General features: G+C 31.9%; 1 protein-coding gene across 1 annotated transcript in view; it reads left to right on the top strand.

Moving 5' to 3' along the window:
• The window catches only part of LOC127729268 (low-density lipoprotein receptor-related protein 2-like), a 59612-nt gene that overhangs the window by 27234 nt on the left and 13520 nt on the right, over window positions 1-18858 (top strand). The window contains exons 3-18 of the mRNA XM_052237002.1: window positions 1637-1907; window positions 3082-3229; window positions 3502-3615; window positions 5579-5839; window positions 6285-6435; window positions 7479-7619; window positions 8632-8737; window positions 9713-9860; window positions 11327-11446; window positions 11894-12124; window positions 13430-13607; window positions 13873-14012; window positions 14446-14602; window positions 15278-15390; window positions 17582-17707; window positions 18116-18286. Of these exons, the coding sequence (XP_052092962.1) occupies window positions 1637-1907; window positions 3082-3229; window positions 3502-3615; window positions 5579-5839; window positions 6285-6435; window positions 7479-7619; window positions 8632-8737; window positions 9713-9860; window positions 11327-11446; window positions 11894-12124; window positions 13430-13607; window positions 13873-14012; window positions 14446-14602; window positions 15278-15390; window positions 17582-17707; window positions 18116-18286 (2576 nt within the window). The remainder of the gene's footprint in view (window positions 1-1636; window positions 1908-3081; window positions 3230-3501; window positions 3616-5578; window positions 5840-6284; window positions 6436-7478; window positions 7620-8631; window positions 8738-9712; window positions 9861-11326; window positions 11447-11893; window positions 12125-13429; window positions 13608-13872; window positions 14013-14445; window positions 14603-15277; window positions 15391-17581; window positions 17708-18115; window positions 18287-18858) is intronic.

Here is an 18858-nt window from a genome sequence, read left to right as displayed (position 1 = left end):
ATGGGTATGTAGTTATGTTGGGCGAGTACTGCTCTAGTGGTGTCTGCTTGTTTTATCGTCTGTTTGTTTATAAACTAAAGAATCGGCATCGTTACATGAGTTCATAAATACAAGTGAAAAAAAGTGAGCATAATTAAATTCTTTCTTTAATTTGACAACCTTAAAGTATTCAAAATTATGAAGTGTTAAAATCTTGTTAGAATAACTTCTTTGAACTCAACTGTCAACGACGTATTTTTGCACCGTTTTTTTTTGTTACATAATTCTGATATACTCTGACACAATGAAAACTTCAAACCATGATTGTAGGGTAAAAAAAAGCGCATCCGGTTGCCAGCTCGACCGAAAATGATATCTCGTTAACTCAGTAAAATTAATATGTTTCATACATACAAAAATAGTAAGAAAGAATGCAAAATGCTCCTGAAATGTTTCCCAGCGGTAATATGACGCTACAAGTTTAAATAATAGGTGGAATGGCATACCTTCGAACATTCTGAAAATATAAACTAAGTTCAATTATCTGAATTGCAAATATATAAAGTTAATATTTGCAGTTCTTGACACGTATTGTGAAATGAACTTATTCGTTTTTCGCTTGTATATAATTTTATTCGAAATACCAGTGTCACATGAAAGTTTTTAACTGAAATATTTTACACTTAAGGTTATATATTAGTTCCATAGTTATTCTGAAAAATGACAAATTTCAGTAAGTTTATTTTTCCATTCCGTAGTTGTTTGGATTTTATGTTAAAAATTTAGTTTTCAGTTTAAACATTAAAGAATTCGTTGCTAAATATTTATTTCTACAGGCTTTAAATAGATTTTGAACGTACATTTGTATATTCCTGACATAAGTTCAGTAAAGCCTAAGCATTTATCTAAAATTATTTTTAAATTTTTATATGAGTGTTTTCCAATATAGTTGATCTTGTTTTAATTCAAACATTATTAATACAGATGTTTTCTGTATTTGTTACAATACACACTAGATAATTATCGATGTTGTGTTTGTCATTTGATTTTCGTTGTTGCTAGATTAAATTCAGTCTTGTCTGGTGACTATTCATTATGGATCATTGTCTGTGCAAATCTTTAAAGAACGGGGTTAAGTGGTAGAATCGTTTGAGGATAAGGATTCAGAGGAAAATCCAAATGGCAATGTTCCGAGTGGATATGGCGCTTTTAATTAGTGTGTGGTGTATCAAAATTTATCAAACTGGTCAAAACCAATTCAAATGCGCACAGAATCTAAGACATTTTTATGGAGCTTACTTTTTGTAGGCCGGCGTTCAAGTTTACTCACCCAGTAAGGTTGAAGAGCTAAATTCACTATATACTGATATGACTGGATTAATAATGATTTGAATTAGAGTATATCATTAATGACTTGTGTCATTTTTATCATAAGACATCTTTGTAAATAGCCATATTTTCCCAAGCCAGATGATTTTGATCATAAAAATACTTTGATGAATTAAAGAATCTACTTGAAAACCATAAAGCACTTAATAGCCCCCTCCCACTAAAAAGCTACGAATAATGCCAATGACAATAATTCTATTCATGATTATTTTTATCATCATTCTGTAATCTATAAAGAGTAAATACTTATAGTTTCAATTTTTTCCAGGTACTTATTCTGGTCCGATGTGATCGGTCTTAAATCTAAAATAGAAAGATCAAACTTGGCAGGGGACGAATCAACTCGAGTAGTGCTAGTTCAAAGTGACAGTCCAATATGGATATCATCTCTAGCAGTAGACACTACAACAGAGACATTATACTGGGCAGATATTGGTCGTCAGACGATTGAAACCATTGACTACAGTGGATCGAAGACCAGTAGAAAAGTTCTAGCAAAGCTTCTAGGATCTGCATTCATAGCAATATCTTTAGCTAAGGTAAACACATCCATAAGAATAAGATGTTGCTCGACCAATAGATGATGATTCAAGCTATTTGTGAACCATTGAAATGCGACACTGTAACATGAACACATGAATTTTCTACTTAGTCTTAAATGATGCTACAAAAATAGCTAATGAACCTTATCAATAAGCCGTTGTTGGTACTGTGTAACATTTTAGATATTTAAAACTTTACAAAATGTTTATGATGAATATATATTGGTTGTTACTTGTTTAGGGAAGAAAGTTAAATTCAACTATAAAGTTCAAAGATAAGTTTCCTGTGAAAAGAGGATTTTCTGTATGCATGCATTTGTAACACCCTGATTACCACTTATAAAACGAGTAGATGATATTCCCTCTATTTTTCTTGGTGAATAATTTCATATGTAAATGCTGCCGCGAATTAAATACGAACAGTACTAAGGTGTTCTGTACATAACTATTTACATTTATAACTATTCTAATTTAAATTTACATTTACTTGTCGTTACCTAATGAGTAGTTTTCCTCTTTGACCGACAAAGGTTATTAGACAACACACAACTTTAATGTGTATTTTGTAAAAAAAACAGCAAGTGAAAGCTAGTTTTCACATCTTTTACTGAATTTCTATGATAAATTATAGGAAGTAACTAAAATGATCCTCATCAATTTTTGTTTTGTTTTTAGCCATTGTACGTATTGTCTGTCTCTTTTCGACATGGTTTGAAAGGTCACTTTTGTATATTTCCTCCTCTCTTTTTGTTTAATGCCTCTGCATGAAAGGAAAAAAAAACATGTCAGTAATATTACATGTGAAATATTATTTACAATATATATATATACCATTCCTTGAGATACTAAAAGGGCGTCTATTTAACAACTCACGAAGTTCATGAGAAGAAAACTTCATAAGCTTAATGTACAGCATGTGAAAAAACCTTTATAAACTATATAACGACACTTGCATAACATTGACTTACTGCATGAGAAGGAACTTCATTAACTTGATGTATACAGCAAGTAAATAAATCTTCATATTCATAAACTTGACGTACAGCAAGTGGAGAAAAAAATCATAGGATTGACGTTTTGCAAAAGAAGAACATTGTTATCAGATTATATATTGATTAAGACTTGTTAAATTTTGCTACCTATATATTGATATTCTTTTTTCTGGTTGTAGGATGTAATATGTGGAAGTAACTATAAAGATCTCAGCGTGAGGTGCTATGATAAAATAACGGGAAATAACACGTGGTTTACAACTTACTATTACAAAGAACCATGGGCAGTGGCTGTATATGACAAAGATATGCAAACCAAAGCAACTCGTATGTATCTTTACAAAAGCAGACTGTACAATTGAACTGTTTATTTATATAATTATACTTAAATCAACTCTTTAATAAGGATAGATAAATGACAAAAAATATATGTTTTATGAGATAATAACACGATGCTTAACTTTTAAAGCAATTTTTATTCAACAGATTTCTGTGAGTTAAAATTTCATTTGAGCGGCACGACAGTTATCTTAAAAGGTTTTAATTTTAGTTTCAAACTGAAATGTACATGTTTTAAATGTTGATAAACACCATTGTAGATCCATGTCAAAGCAAACAATGTGCCCATATATGTATCAACATTGACCAAGCAAATGCCAAATGTCTGTGCAAGGAAGGATTCAAATTGAAATCTGACGGATTGTCGTGCGAAAGTAAGTTATTACATACGACTTTGTAAAACCTATAATTTAATGGAAATGTGACAAGTATTGTTTTATATGACCGAGGTTTTGTAATATCGATACAAATACAGTAACACAACAACCTCAATGTACTTGCATCATTATGAGTATCTCGACTTCATCGAATTGACAATTATTCTTAAAAGACACATAATAAAAACATGTATCATGTATAAACTAAAGTAGTTTTATTAACACATAATAAACATACTCCATATCATTATAATGAAACAAAAACTGCACATCATAGAGCTTTCAATCATACAGACAGACAGAGTATAGAAACATAAAAACAATAAAATGGGGGAAAAAGTTTCAGTAAATTCTCATGAACGAAAGTCCATCTTAAAAATCAACCAGTCTTCAACATTATTTTGTGAATTGCAATATCTTCATTTGATATATATATTTAGATGATTTTCGATTTCACACAGGATGGCTGTAGGCGCTATATAAACCCATCTGCATCTCTTACCTGTTTCAGGAATTTATTAAAACAATACATTTGATATATTATTTCTTATTTTATCAAACAAACATCAATAAATCTATCGTCTGTTTATTTATCTTTTTACACATCAGAAATGCACGACAGATACAGTAAAAATGATATTTCAGGATTCTCACTTTGTATAGACTGGACCTGAGGTGTTTTTATTAAATAGATTAAATTATCAAATTCACGATAAACCTTGTTAATTTATACTACCGTCTATGATGTCAATGCTTAACGTTTTATAAGCTTGTCTAAACCTGAAAATTTAAAAAAGCGTATTTCATCTATAAACCTTTTTACACCAAACATTTAGCTTTAATGGATAGTCTTTGATTTTGGATTTGTGAAACAAGTTCGGATACAATGTACAATAATTCTAATATGTGCAATTTTAAAAAGAATGTAAGAATTTAAGCGAATATGTTATTCGTAGTGTTTTTTCCCCATCATTTCGTTCAACTCTGACCATACTAGTATCACGTCATATTAAAAGGTCAACAATACTGTTGATTAACGTCCAGTGACAAATATGCCATGCCTCTTCAGGATGAGAACAATTGAAGATTAATATCATAGGTAGGATCATTAAGATAGGGATAACTGCCACCGGTAAATCAGGGTAGGATGGATAGGACAGACATTAAGCCTTGCAACAGGCCTCCTTAGTACCCCTGAAATAGTTGTAACAAGGGTTCTTTTTAACGGACAGTAAGCGAGGCATTCTCCCTACACGCGGCACCCATCCCTACACGTGGCACTCTCCCTACACAAAGCACTCTCCCTACACGTGGCACTCTCCCTACACGTGGCACTCTCCCTACACGAGGCACTCTCCCTACACGAGGAACTCTCCCTACACGAGGCACTCTCCCTACACTCGGCACTCTCCCTACACGTGGCACTCTCCCTACACGAGGAACTCTCCCTACACGTGGCACTCTCCCTACACGAGGCATCTCCCTTCACGTGGCACTCTCTCTACACGTGGCACTCTCCCTACACGAGGCATCTCCCTACACGAGGCGCTCTCCCTACACGAGGCATCGGATTTAACGTCTGCATTCCGACTGGACATGACTGCGTATTTGTACATCCCGCACAACCAAACGGTTATAGAAAGTAATGTACTGCTAGAACGGGAGAAGTCAAAGGAATGACTATCAACAATAATACATTACACAAGAAAACATCATCATGTGTAGACAAAATGTATATGAGTTCAAGTCATGTTATGTCAACAAACTATGTGCAAATAAAGAAGGAAACATTTTCTTTTTGTGGTCCAACAGTGAAGAATATACTATATCATCCAGTGGAACTGTATCTTCATTCACATATTCACAAGTAATTAGATTTTAACAAAGTATAAATTTGAATTTCCCATGGAATTCGGTATTTTTGTTATTTTACTTTTTACAATGTATTATTTTTCTTCAGGTGAACATGGATTTTTGTTTGGAAAAGCCATCATAATGGCCAATTCAACTGATGCTTGTATGTACGATGCTCACATCAGCACAAATGCTAAACCTACCGCTGACTGCTTTCTATCAAATATGTCAGGCTTAATGTATTTTGCTGTTGACAGTCATGAGCGCCAATTTTACTACATCGACGAAGTATCAATGTCGGTTAAACAAGTTGATATGATAAGTAACATTGAGAAGGTGATCTATACAGATGCTACAGCATTCTCAGGTATGTAATCCACAAGAACCACACGTTTTATATTATTTACAAATACGTAGTCAAAATATAACATATTTACATGTATATAGATATTATCAATATTGTATAACATTTTAAATAAAAGCAAGTGAGCTAAGTTTCAACAAGTCAGCAATTTAAAAGGTTCACTAAACAAGATAATTTCTTAAATAATGAATAGAATAATTAAGTAGTTGATTGTTTAGTAACGAATCGAATGGATTTTTTAAAACGTTTCAGTGACGCCTTTTTCCATCTTTCTCATGAAGACGACAACAGAAATAATATATACATACGTATGGAATATGTAAATCCATAACAACACAAGTTCTTTTCGTTTTCAAATGATATACTTTTCAACTTTTCAAATCGTGCTTTTGAAATTTTTAACACAAATAAGTATATATTTGATGGAAAGTTTTCACTTTTGTTTTAGGATTTGCATTTGATTGGACAACGAAAAATTTGTTCTGGACTGATTATCAGGGAGGCAAGATTGTTGTTCATTCCGTGTTAACATCTACAACGGCAGATTTAGTAACTTTGTTAGATAATCCGAGTTATATCACTGTAGACCCTCACATGAAGTAAGTAAATGGACAGGTTAAGGACATATTTACTGTTGATTTGCGTTTCTCTCCATTTATATGGTCAAGATTATCATGCAACCTTTACCCAGCTTCCTTATTTTCCCTTATAAAGGATATTTTGCGCGACATTACGTCATATTATACCAGATACATGTGTTTTTCTACTATATTACGGTAATAACCATAACTGTTTACATCCACTTCATTTGAACTTTGGTGGATAATTGTCTCATTGGCAATTATACCACATCTCCTTATTTTTATATATATCTGGTGTATTTCATGCAATGTGTATTATCCATACAATGTGTATTTCCTGCAATCGTGCGATAACATCAATATCAGGTGTTTTTCCTCTAATGTTAAGGTAGATACCCATATCAGTAGTATTTCCTGCAATGTTACGGTAATATCCATTTAATAAGTATTTCCTGCAATGTTACGGTAATATCTATATCATTAGTATTTCCTGCAATGTTACGGTAATAAACTTATCAGTAGTATTTCCTGCAATGTTACGGTAATATCCATATCAGTAGTATGTCCTGCAATGTTACGGTAATATCCATATCAGTAGTATTTCCTGCAATGTTACGGTAATATCCATATCAGTAGTATTTCCTGCAATGTTACGGTAATATCCATTTAATGTGTATTTCCTCCAACGTTACAGTAATCTCCATATCAGTAGTATTTCCTGCAATGTGACGGTTTGTTTTCCTTCTTCCTACGTGTATGTACTGAGATATATTAAAACAGAAGTGCTGGGAACGGGAAAAATGTGTGGGTCGATTAAAAAAAAACAGCAACATTTTACAATTTAAGGTAAAAGATGATGAGCAAATCAAGAAGGAAGCACCTACTTGCTGATTGTTAAGTTGAAAGATGACTGTACTTAATAATTATTTGGTTTATTGCATTATTATTCACATTCACATGCAGCTGCATCATTACTGGCTTATTTATTGTTATAAGGATCAGGATCCTAAGCTATCACATACGTTGAGAATTGTATGTCGTCTTTTTAAATTTCTTTTTAGAAAAATGTATTGGATCACAGGATATGGATACACAGCTACTCTGGAAGAAGGGAATTTAGACGGATCTGGATTAAAAACAATTCTGGCTAAAGGAGAAATAAGTTATCCAGAATCATTGTTTTGGGATGTAACGGCACAAAAGTATGTTATTTCCCAATTCATAGAATAGAATAGAAATCACACATCTTTTGTGTATCAATGATGAGACTGAAATCTTGTTTGCACATCTAATTTAAGAACAACGCGAATTTTTCTTTTCTTAGGAGTACTATAATGATGCGTAAATTTAATCTGATTATCTTTTAGATACTCTTATGTAACGCTATGACTTGTTTAGGACATTACATTATTGCTTACGAAAGACTGATTGATGTTTGTTAGTGACAAAATATTGAATGCACATTCAGGACGAGAAAATTGTTTTATAAATGAAAGATTGATCGGTGTATTCGACAACTAGACAACAACCTTAAAACACAATCAAGCGGTTTAGCGGTCATTTTAGGGTCTTAAATAATAAAAGTGTATAAATAATATTTCAAGATGACAACTATCCAAAGTTTGGACACGTTATCAAAAAAGAAAAAGGAATGATAAGGATTATTATTTGCACCACCTATCAAATATTCAATGAGCACTAGTATTTCGGTATTTATAAATGAAAAGCGTCTAACATATTTGCTTGGGTCCTTTAATGAAAATGTTTTATTTAAGGCCAAACTGCAAATCTGCCCATCAAGCCTCATTTAAAGATCTTCATATCACATTTTTCTAATAATGATCAGCAGTCTTATCTAAACAGAATGTTGGCTAAAGCCTGTCTTATGCAATATGTCAATGGGATCGTTATATCCCTTTTTGTAAGACTTTTTGGTTTTTTAAATTATGACAATACTGTATGACATATGCGTTAAATGTCAGTTTCGACATTACCATGAAGTCACAATGGCATCAAAATGACATAACTCCGCCTAGGTGATCACGCTATATCATTTTGTTCATTGAAATAAAAAATCATTAAAACTGCGAAAGGTTTGTAGAATACTACTGCAATTACAAGTGTCAAACAAAAAGACCTTAATCTTGCATCCTACATCATTAGTGATTATTATCTTCATGACATATATGTTAACTTTCTTCAATATTTATATAGATTATATTGGATAAACAATGGTGATCTAGTGAGCATGAAACCAGATGGATCAGAGCCTAAATATCATGCATATGTAGGTTATGCAACTCATATAGCGATATATCAGGTAAATTGTTCGGGATTCTTATTTTTTATGGATATATACAGAAGTTCGAACAGTACAACAAAGTATGAATAACAAGAATGTGTCCATAGTACACGGATGCCCCACTCGCACTATTATTTTTTATTTTCAATGGACCGTGAAATTGGGATCAAAAATCTACTTTGGCATTAAAATTAGAAAGATCATATCATAGGGAACATGTGTACTAAGTTTCAAGTTGATTGGACTTCAACTTCATCAAAAACTACCTTGACCAAAAACTTAAACCAAAAACTTTAACCTGAAGCGGGACAGACGGACGAACGGACGGACAAACGAACGAACGAACGGACGGACGGACGAACGGACGAACGAACGGACGCACAGACCGAAAAACATAAGGCCCCTAGCTGGGGCATAAAAATGTGTTTTTTATATTTAGTGAAAATCCAACCATGACAGACTTGAATAATAATTATAATCCATTTAAATTGTGTAGAAATTTAAATCGTAAATCCATGATTCTGAATATATATAAAGTTCACTGAAGTCTATAATGTTGACTATACGCTATTTGTCCGCCATTACTGGACATCACAAAGGTTTCCGTAAACTTTTGACGTCATAATAGAAAATATCTGATGCCACAATGGAAAAGTGATTGTTGTATGACGTCAATAGTTCAAGCGGCGCAGATTCTCGGGTCAAGCAGTGCAGATTTCCAAATAGCGATAAGGTGTATTGACGAAACCAGAAAATAGTAATTTAGTGCAAAAGTGTACCATTTAGATATGGCATTGTATTTATCTATGATGCATCCCATAGTTTTCACTGCAGCATCAAAATGGAGTAACATGCTTTAATTATTTTATTTCATAATGATTATCATCTTTGTTCTTACCAAATTGTTTGATAATGTAAGATAGCTGAATGTATATTTATATGTGAAAGACAGAAAATATGTCGTTATATTCTTTTTTTGTTAAAATTAAATAGGATTACACACTTTGGACTTCTGGTGACGACATTCTGGAAATCGCCCATTTAGATTCGTATTATCCTGATACTACAGTCACTGCCAATGATTTGAATATCATCAAAGGATTAGGAGTCTACGATGTAGACCTACAGCCAATGGAGATCAGTAAGTTTAATGCATAAATATATGGAATAACATTAACACTTTAATCATGCAGTGAGTGAAATGTTTTAAATCGGTTTCAAATAGGAACAAACTATATTTTTTATGGGTTTCAGGAAAAGAAGTTGTCTTTACTTGTACCTGTTTGGTACAGTAATCATATCATTTATATTTTAGATTGTGTATGAAATATACATTTTTAAGAACACAAATTCAGATCTATAGACTTTAAAGAAAGTTTTCAGTCAGATTATTTATCTTTGAATCCTTCATGTCAAGTTATCTCTTATTCAGTTTTTTCTATCCAAATAAAAATGGTTACCATATATTAAAATTATTAAATTGTCTTACTCCGGTGTATACACTATTTCAAAAGTTATAGTGTTCATACATGCTTAGCTTATAGTCAGAATTGCAAGTTACTTTGAAAAAGAAGAAACCTAGAATATCAGACAATTATTATACAATTTTAAATATAATTTGTGACTATTTAATAAATACTAATCATCCTCAATTAACGAAAATAAAACAAAAATAATGCAATTCCTGTGGAGAGTAAAATAAAATTTCTTACAAATAATCATTTTGAATATTTGAATAACTATGAATATCCATCACCAAACATGCTCCAGGTCCAAAAATTTGGAAGCAAAAAATACAGAAACATTGAAGAGAATTAAACACAAAAGATTCTAATAACAACCAAAATCGTGTAAGGTTATCTTTGCCGCTTTTGAGTGGAAACCTTAATTTTAGTACAAGCACATAATTTCTTCTAATAGTTTATGTTTGTGATTTGGTGAATTTTTAACCTGAAAAACTGTCTCATATAACTAATTTTATGTTTCCATGAATTCTGTTATTACTGTGGTCATCTTACAAACTTGACAGGCATTCACATAAACCGTGTTGGTTCAATAGGCAGAGTCAGATTGATACAGTCATAACCTTTATACACGTTAACTGATAACAGTCAAAAAATGCCCTTCAGAAAATATTATCAGCCTAGCATACAAATCCTAAGGACAGTTCGAGTTCAGCTAATATGTCTTCGGTCACAGCTGGAACATACCTGTCCTGAAACTGATTTGATGGAATAGGCTAGACAAAACTTGTTGACGGGTATCTTCTTGACCAGTCATATGAATAAGTCTGATCCTAAGCACACCTGTTGCATGATTGCTTTTGGCTATACAAGGGGGCATGTTCCAACCTATTTGCTTTGTATAATGTGATTGTTATCTCTAAGATTTGCAAACTTTAAAAAGATATCGATAGGATACAACTTATTTCTGTTTTTGGCGACGATTTCTGTTATTCAAGTGTATTTAGAAATACACTTTTATATTTATGCGCTTTTATTGTACTACAAAATGGTAGAATTCGCGATTCAGCTGATATAATATGGCCCTATAATATTTGAATCATCTTAACCTCTACATGTTTATGTTTTATTATTTTTTTATCAGATAACTGCTCAAACTACAACGGAGGATGTCAACATATTTGTCAGCCAACAACAACTGGAATGCAATGTTATTGTAATTTTGGATATCAATTACAAGCTGATGGGAAGTCCTGTTCAAGTAGTAAGTACATTCATTGTTTTGAGAACATCAGTTTTTATCTTTTATCATTTTTTTTTTTTTTGGTTTTAAATTTGTAAGCTTGTTAAAACAATATTTATATCATATAAACCTACGGCTATTTAAATTTTTTTAATGTGTCCGACAATACGGTACAAGATTCGTTGAGATCAAACAACACACAGTTTTGGCCTCATGATATTGAAGAACCAAAGAGTGAAACTATTAAACATATTTTAAAATCATTAAGTAAATTTATATCAGAATGGTGTTATTTTGTTTAAATCCTATATATTTTCATACAAAATTCTGTTTCAAAAAGTTTGCATTCATTGTCGTGTATCTTTTTCAGTACCTTTTTGATGTAAGCAATGCTAATTTTTGAATGCACATGAATCATTTATAACATCTTTATTTATACTTATACCTACTCAATTTGTATACTTTTAGCTCCTTTTGATGATTCCTTTGCACTCCTTCCCGATGTTACACATGACAAAATATATCAAGTATCCTTGTCAAACGGGGAACTGCGAGCACTAGATATTCCTGACGTCGACGTTCCAGTCTCTATTATATATGATAAACCAACAAAGAAACTATACTGGACTAATGCTGTCAAGACAGAAATCCGAAGTTCCCCCCTGAAGGCAGCAGTATCAGAAATAATTTATGATACCTGTAAGTTGGTATCTATGATTAATTTTTTTTCCCAACGTGTATAGTTGTATGAAACATTGGTTATAAAAATGAAAATTGTGTAAAATTCGAATATTAATATCAGTTAACAAACACGTGTCTTTTTTAACAATCTTATAAGGTACTTAAGAATTCAACAATTGTTGTCCTACTTATTTGGGGAATAGTTTAATTCGATCTCTGTCCTAACAAAACTAATTTCCAACTACGCAGAACAACTCCGAGAGTAAGATCAGACGGCCAGTTTTAACACAAGGGTTAGGCCAATACTCCCATTACAACGCAGGCTAGTACAATATTCCCATAACAATCAGAGAGTAGGGTTAACTGCGCAGTTCTAATCTGAAGGTTAATACAATACTCTCATAAAACAAGGGTTAGTACAGTGCTTTTATAACAACTCAGAGAGTAAGGTCAACAGCGTAGTTCTAATCTGAGGTTTAGTACAATACTCCCTTTACTAGATGAACTATTACAATAATCCCATAACAATAAGGATAGGAACAAAACTCCAATAACAATGAGAGTTAGTACAGTAATCCAGGTTAGTATAATGCCCTCTTTACAATGGCTACTGGATGGGTTATACTTTTAAAAACTGTCATTACACCAAGAGTGAAACCATCTGAATGGTGATTACTATAAATATACTATAAATACCGATGTCTTTGCACGCCACACAGGCCCCTATTATGAACAAAAAAGTACACTTGAGATTTAATCTGACTCTGAACCTTCAACCGATAACAGATCGTACGATAACAAATAACAGCTAAAGATGTATAAGTAAAAAAAAGATTAAAGATTGACGGAGTGCTACCTTTTCAGAAGAAAATACACAACAAATAAACAGAAAATCTTATGCCATTTGATAATGGAACGCCAATTTTGATTAGATGACGTATGCTGTCATTTACATGGATGTGCAATTACGGTCAAAGTTTTCTGGATATGAAGATATTTTATTTTGATCATTTCTTGTGTATTTAAATAGCAAAGAGATAAACGTACTATGTTGGATGCACTGCCGCGGATAATGGGGATTTAACTGTTTAAAATTTTCTCCATCTTTGCAACACCAGCAATACGTTATTTGGGAGCATATATGTGTAACCATAAGGAATTTTCTTTCTTTTGGGAAATAAGAATTATAGAAAAGATGTATAATCGGAGAATTTCGGTTATGATAAAGTCCTCAACAAAAATTAAATGGATTGTTTAGATTGTTTTGTTATGTTGAAACATGATTTTTTTTTCATTGTTTACCATAGTGTGTTTCCATTACAGGGTCCACATTACCAGTTGGCTTGGCATTTGATTATTCGTCGGGATTGTTATATTTCACAACAGAGTATTATTGGGATCCGAGTTTCATAGGATGTATTTATCCACACGTAGGAAAAGTCCACAAGATTATTTCAAATTTAGATTTACCAAAGAACATTGCCTTGTATCCATCGAAAGGGTAAGAATTTCTTATGAAATATTGCATAATTGCTATGCATTTCAAGGCATTTGCTTTGACATTCACACTTGTTTTTTGGAAGAACTTTACGATTAAAAAAGCTGGAAGAAATAAAAAAAAAAAAGAGCGTATCATGTTAATGATAAATTTTAAATTGATATTGATAAAACCAACACACTTACAACTTTAAAAATGATAATTAGAAATCCAAATTACCTTCCAATAGAATATATATATTAGTGACAATATTTACTTTTCTCCCTAGAATACTGTTCTGGACTGATATTTCAACAGACCCTTCAAGAAATTCTTATATTGGATCTGCATTTATGGATGGCACCGGGATGAAGAAAATTGTTGATTCGAATGTCAACTCGCCTAATGGAATCGTTATTGATTATACAGGTATTTTCTGACACATACATCATGTACATGACTGTTGAACACATAATTTATTTGAATCCATTTGAAATTCCTTGATACTTAATTAAACCTATGTAACAATATCATCGACATTGTGTGATACTAATCATTCATATTATTTCGAAAGTTTACACCTGAATCTATGTTTTCTCTGTTTTGAAAAAAGATTTATAAAATTGTATTACTGTGTAAAAACGATTAATTTGTAGAATAACTTGAAAATCCTTTTGAATAATTTCATTTTTATTTTTCATTTTTTTAACATAATTTTTAGAAAATTCTCCAGACGGAATTCACCAATTTACATGTTCTATAAGTGCAAAAACTCTTATCTCCTGAATATTGCTATTTTACAAACTTTGGTAAATCTGAGTTTTGTTTGAAATTGTTAAGACAGTTAGTTTTATTATTGCAGCTGATAGAGTATATTGGGCAGATGCTGATCTTAGTACAATATCAAGTTGTAGACTTGATGGTTCAGATAGGAAAATAGTTATAGAGGAACCTGGAGCTATGCTTGTTGGCGTTGATATTTCACCACCATATCTGTACTATGTTGGACGAAATAAACAGTAAGTCATTGTTTAATAATGGAATAATATTTATATTATTATGTTTATTATATATATAAATATAAATATAAAACAACAAAAGAACTAATAAATGATACTTGGAGCATAACTTTGAAAATTAAAATTGTAATTCATTGTACTTCTTCTCTAGCATTTTTTCTGGTAATAATATAATTACAAAATAATGAAAATCCAATCAGTAATGAAAAATTGTTACTTGCACAGAATGTGAAGATACATTTATTTTAAATTTGGAAAAAAAAGTCTAAAGGTAAAATGGGTCAATTAAAAAATATTAAATGGAATAAATGGAGATGTGGGGTGTACGCAGAGAAGACAAAAGCGAACTAAAAACATAACCACTATGATAAATAATATATATAATATAATGATATTAAATGATATCGATAAATGAGATAATTCAGTTGACTCAACGAAATAATATTTGGACAGTGTAAGGTGGTCCTCCTATTTTAGGTTATTGTTTAGTTAGTTTTAGTTTCCTTTTAGCACTGTCTTTTCAGTAAGGTTTTTGCTTTTATAGTAGTTTTGAGTTTAATATATATTGGACTTCAAATATTTAGTTTCCAGCACCACTGATGATAAGTAAGGTTTAAAATGCGCAAATGATGCATACAAATTTTGATCGATATCTTTCAATTTGCTCATTCGCAGGTCCATTTCAAAATTTGATCTGAAGTTGAACACTAAGATAGAATTCATGAATGATGTACATGCACTTGGAAGAATAGAGTCAATCCGAGTATATCCAGAACAAGCACAACCAGGTAAATGCATAATTATGAACATTGTTATATGAAAATTGGTCTGATGGACAATAATAATGTGAGCTATATCAATTTTCGGGACATACAATTTTTTAAGGTGAAAATTTTATAAGATATTATTGTTTAAGATATCGAAAGTCATTATAACATCAATTCTGAAATATTTTTTTTTTACTCAAAGGCTACAGAGGCTACTTTAAAGAAAAGATTCTATAGTCAAATGTAAAAAAAATAGAATAAAAAGTCATGCTATTCGATAAGGCACACAAAATAAAAGTGCCATTATCAGTACATTTGCTGTTTATAAAATGCTCGAATCATTGTCAACAGAATGGCGTTTCTATTTTGTGGGCGTAGGTGGCAAATTTGTACAAGGGTTTAATTATGTGAATTCCTGTTTTCATTTTGTTTAACTTCGTGATTGGTCTTTATTCAAATGCCTGTGATAAGTGTTAAGTAGAAAATGTGATTTTTGCTTTGATTGAACACAATTTAACAAAAATATTTCAGGAGTCTTGTTAATTTTAAGTTTTTTAAATGGCTGCTTTGATCTCATCATCTGTAATGGGTCCCATTTCTATTTCTGTTGTCGATGTAGCCTCCTCTGGACTGTCAACTGAGATTTCTGGTTCAGGTCTATTTAAGACCTGTTCAAAATTCTCTTTCTATCTTTCCAATTGTTATTCATATTTGCATATTATCTGGCCATCTTTGTCTTTGATGTTAGTACTGGTGATATTTACTTTGCCACTGATTTGTCTTGTGATGTTATATAGCATTCTCATATCTCCAACTTTAGATGCTATTTCAGCCTCTTCTGCAATATTATCTATGTATGCCTTTTTGTCTGATTTTGCATTTTTTTCACTTCTTTTTCTTTACTATTATAAATCTCTTTCAGTCCCTCTAGTTGTTTTCCTGTTTCTTGATTGGTTGTTGATTTTAATGCTCTTCTTTCCATAATTAGAGCCCAAGTTTTATCAAATATCCACTTTTTTCTTTGTTTTTGTAACCTAAGATGTCTTTACTTGTATATAAATAAATTTCACTCATATGTTGCCATTCAGAGTTAATGTTAATCTCATTGTCTTCAAGTTGTAAGACCTCAAATCTGTTCTTCAGTTCGATATTGAATTTTAGGTTTGTTTCAGTTCGTTGAAGTTTACAAAAGTCTGTCATCTTGCTTGGTGTTTTGCATTTGTTTTCCTTAATTTTAGTCTGATCTTTCCAATGACTAGATGATGATCACTATATACATCTGCACCTCTTTTCACTTTCACATCTAACAGTGATGACCTCCATTTCTTATTAATCAATATGTGGTCGATCTGTTTTTTCTTTTTCCCATTCGCAGATACCCATGTGGCTTTGTGTGTGTTTTTATGTTCAAAGATTGTTCCTCCAATTATCAGATTGTTTATAATACAATCTCTACTTATCTTTCACCATTGTTGTTAATTTCTCCTAGCCCATGTTTTCCCATCACTTCTTCTAAACCTGTGTTAGCTGAACTTACTGTTGCATTAAAATCTCCAATGATGGTAAGTACATCGTGCTTTGGTGTGTCCATTATCATCTGATTTAATTTATCATAAAAGTTCTCTTTTTCATTATCAAAGTAATCATTCATGTGCCCATACTTAGTCTTCATGCATATTTTTATCATCCTTTCATTTGCTGCTATCCATTTTACAAGACTTGTTTGTTCTACCCAATATAATAGCTACTCTTTCATTGTGTCTACCATCTGTACGTTCTGAATAGTAAATGTCTGTAACTGAAAAGTGTGTAAACTTTCCTGGATCAGTCCATCTGCATTCGCTAACACCCAATATATCTTCATTTCCTGAATAGTTTGAGCAGTTCTGCTTTTTTTTTGTTCATAGTTCCAACATTTCAACAACCAAAAGTTAAAGTTTGTTTAGGACACAGATCAGAATACTAGTACAACTAAATCAAACAGGAAATATAGACAAAACAATTAACACACACACACACACACACCATCATGACAACTAAATATTTATAAATACATGCATTTGATGAATTTTTTCCCAGTGGTTATTTTTATCGGTTTAAATAAACGATGCATTCTTATCCATCGAATAAATTGTATTGAGCTCTTTTGTAAATATATCTATAAAATTTTAAACAGTATAAAAAACCTTTCATTCCATCTTTTCCCTTGAAGAGAATGCTCAGTGTAAAAAGGAGAATGGTGAATGTGCTTTATTTTGCCTGCCAACTGCCACAGGAAGAACATGTGCTTGTGAAGATGGCGAAACACTTAACGCTGATGGCAAAACATGCACTGGACGTAAGTCAGAGTAACGCACTTTAGAATGTAATTAATATTTCCTTTGTAACTCCGTATACTGCATAATAAACTTTCATTTGAACAATTGATGTTTTGTTCATACATTGGTTTCCTTTCAAATAATGATAGAACGGTAAAAATTAACATTTATTTTAAATGTATTCTCTTCAAAATACTAGTACCAAAGCATAGGTTACTGAGCGAATCGTAACCTCGACGTTATGACAGTCATGTGCAGATACTTTACCTATTTTAGTGCACACGAATAGTGTTTCTGGAATTTTATTTTATGAAAGATCATGATTAAACTTGTAAGATAGTCAACAATACATTAATATGTTGGTCTGAACTCAATACTTTCAAATGTAAATCTTCATCTGTGTAACTATCATTTTTGTATTGTTACAGATATCACCTGTACTTTGAGAGTTCCAAATGCCATCCTTGAAGATAGATGTATAGGACATGCAACTGGAAGTTGTAATTTTACTTGTGCAGCTGGATACGAAAAAACTGTAGACACATTGGATTGCGATGAAAAAGGAAACTGGAATCACCCCATCTATACTGCTTGCCAAAGTAAATCCTACATATTTTTACAGTACAGTTGGTTACTGTCATAACTTGTACATCAAGATAACACGATGACCAGATATTTTGACTGGTTAAAGTTAACTTGACATGTTTTATGACTTCCCCGACAGGTTCTTAATCCGTAAAAAGCAAACTTGGTCTTTGTACTATTTTTATGACTGCCGAAAAAATTACAGTTCCGCTTCTGGTGTTAACTCGAGATGAAATTAAGCTCAAATGAATACTGCACACAAGTTAACTTCAACTCGAAACGCCCCTTTTGAACCATAACTGTCACCGCTGGTTTTGTTTGATGAAAGCTGAAGTAAACCTGTGATGAGAACAGCTTTGTATCTATTTATGAAATATTTCAAAATGGCTTGTTCTGGATATCAAAATGCAACATTCTATTACATACATTCTGATGTACAATTTACAAAATACAAAAAAGTTATTTTTGGTTATAGACAAAAGAGATTATTGTCTAATATCATTGATGAAAACGACTGGTGAAATGAATATGTGCACAATCTGTTCATTTTAATAACAGATGTGTACACAATATATTGTCCACACTT

This window comes from Mytilus californianus, unplaced genomic scaffold (genome assembly GCF_021869535.1).
Source record: "Mytilus californianus isolate M0D057914Y unplaced genomic scaffold, xbMytCali1.0.p SCAF_2, whole genome shotgun sequence".
NCBI lineage: Eukaryota > Metazoa > Mollusca > Bivalvia > Mytilida > Mytilidae > Mytilus > Mytilus californianus.
This window is presented reverse-complemented; position numbering and strand designations above follow the sequence as displayed.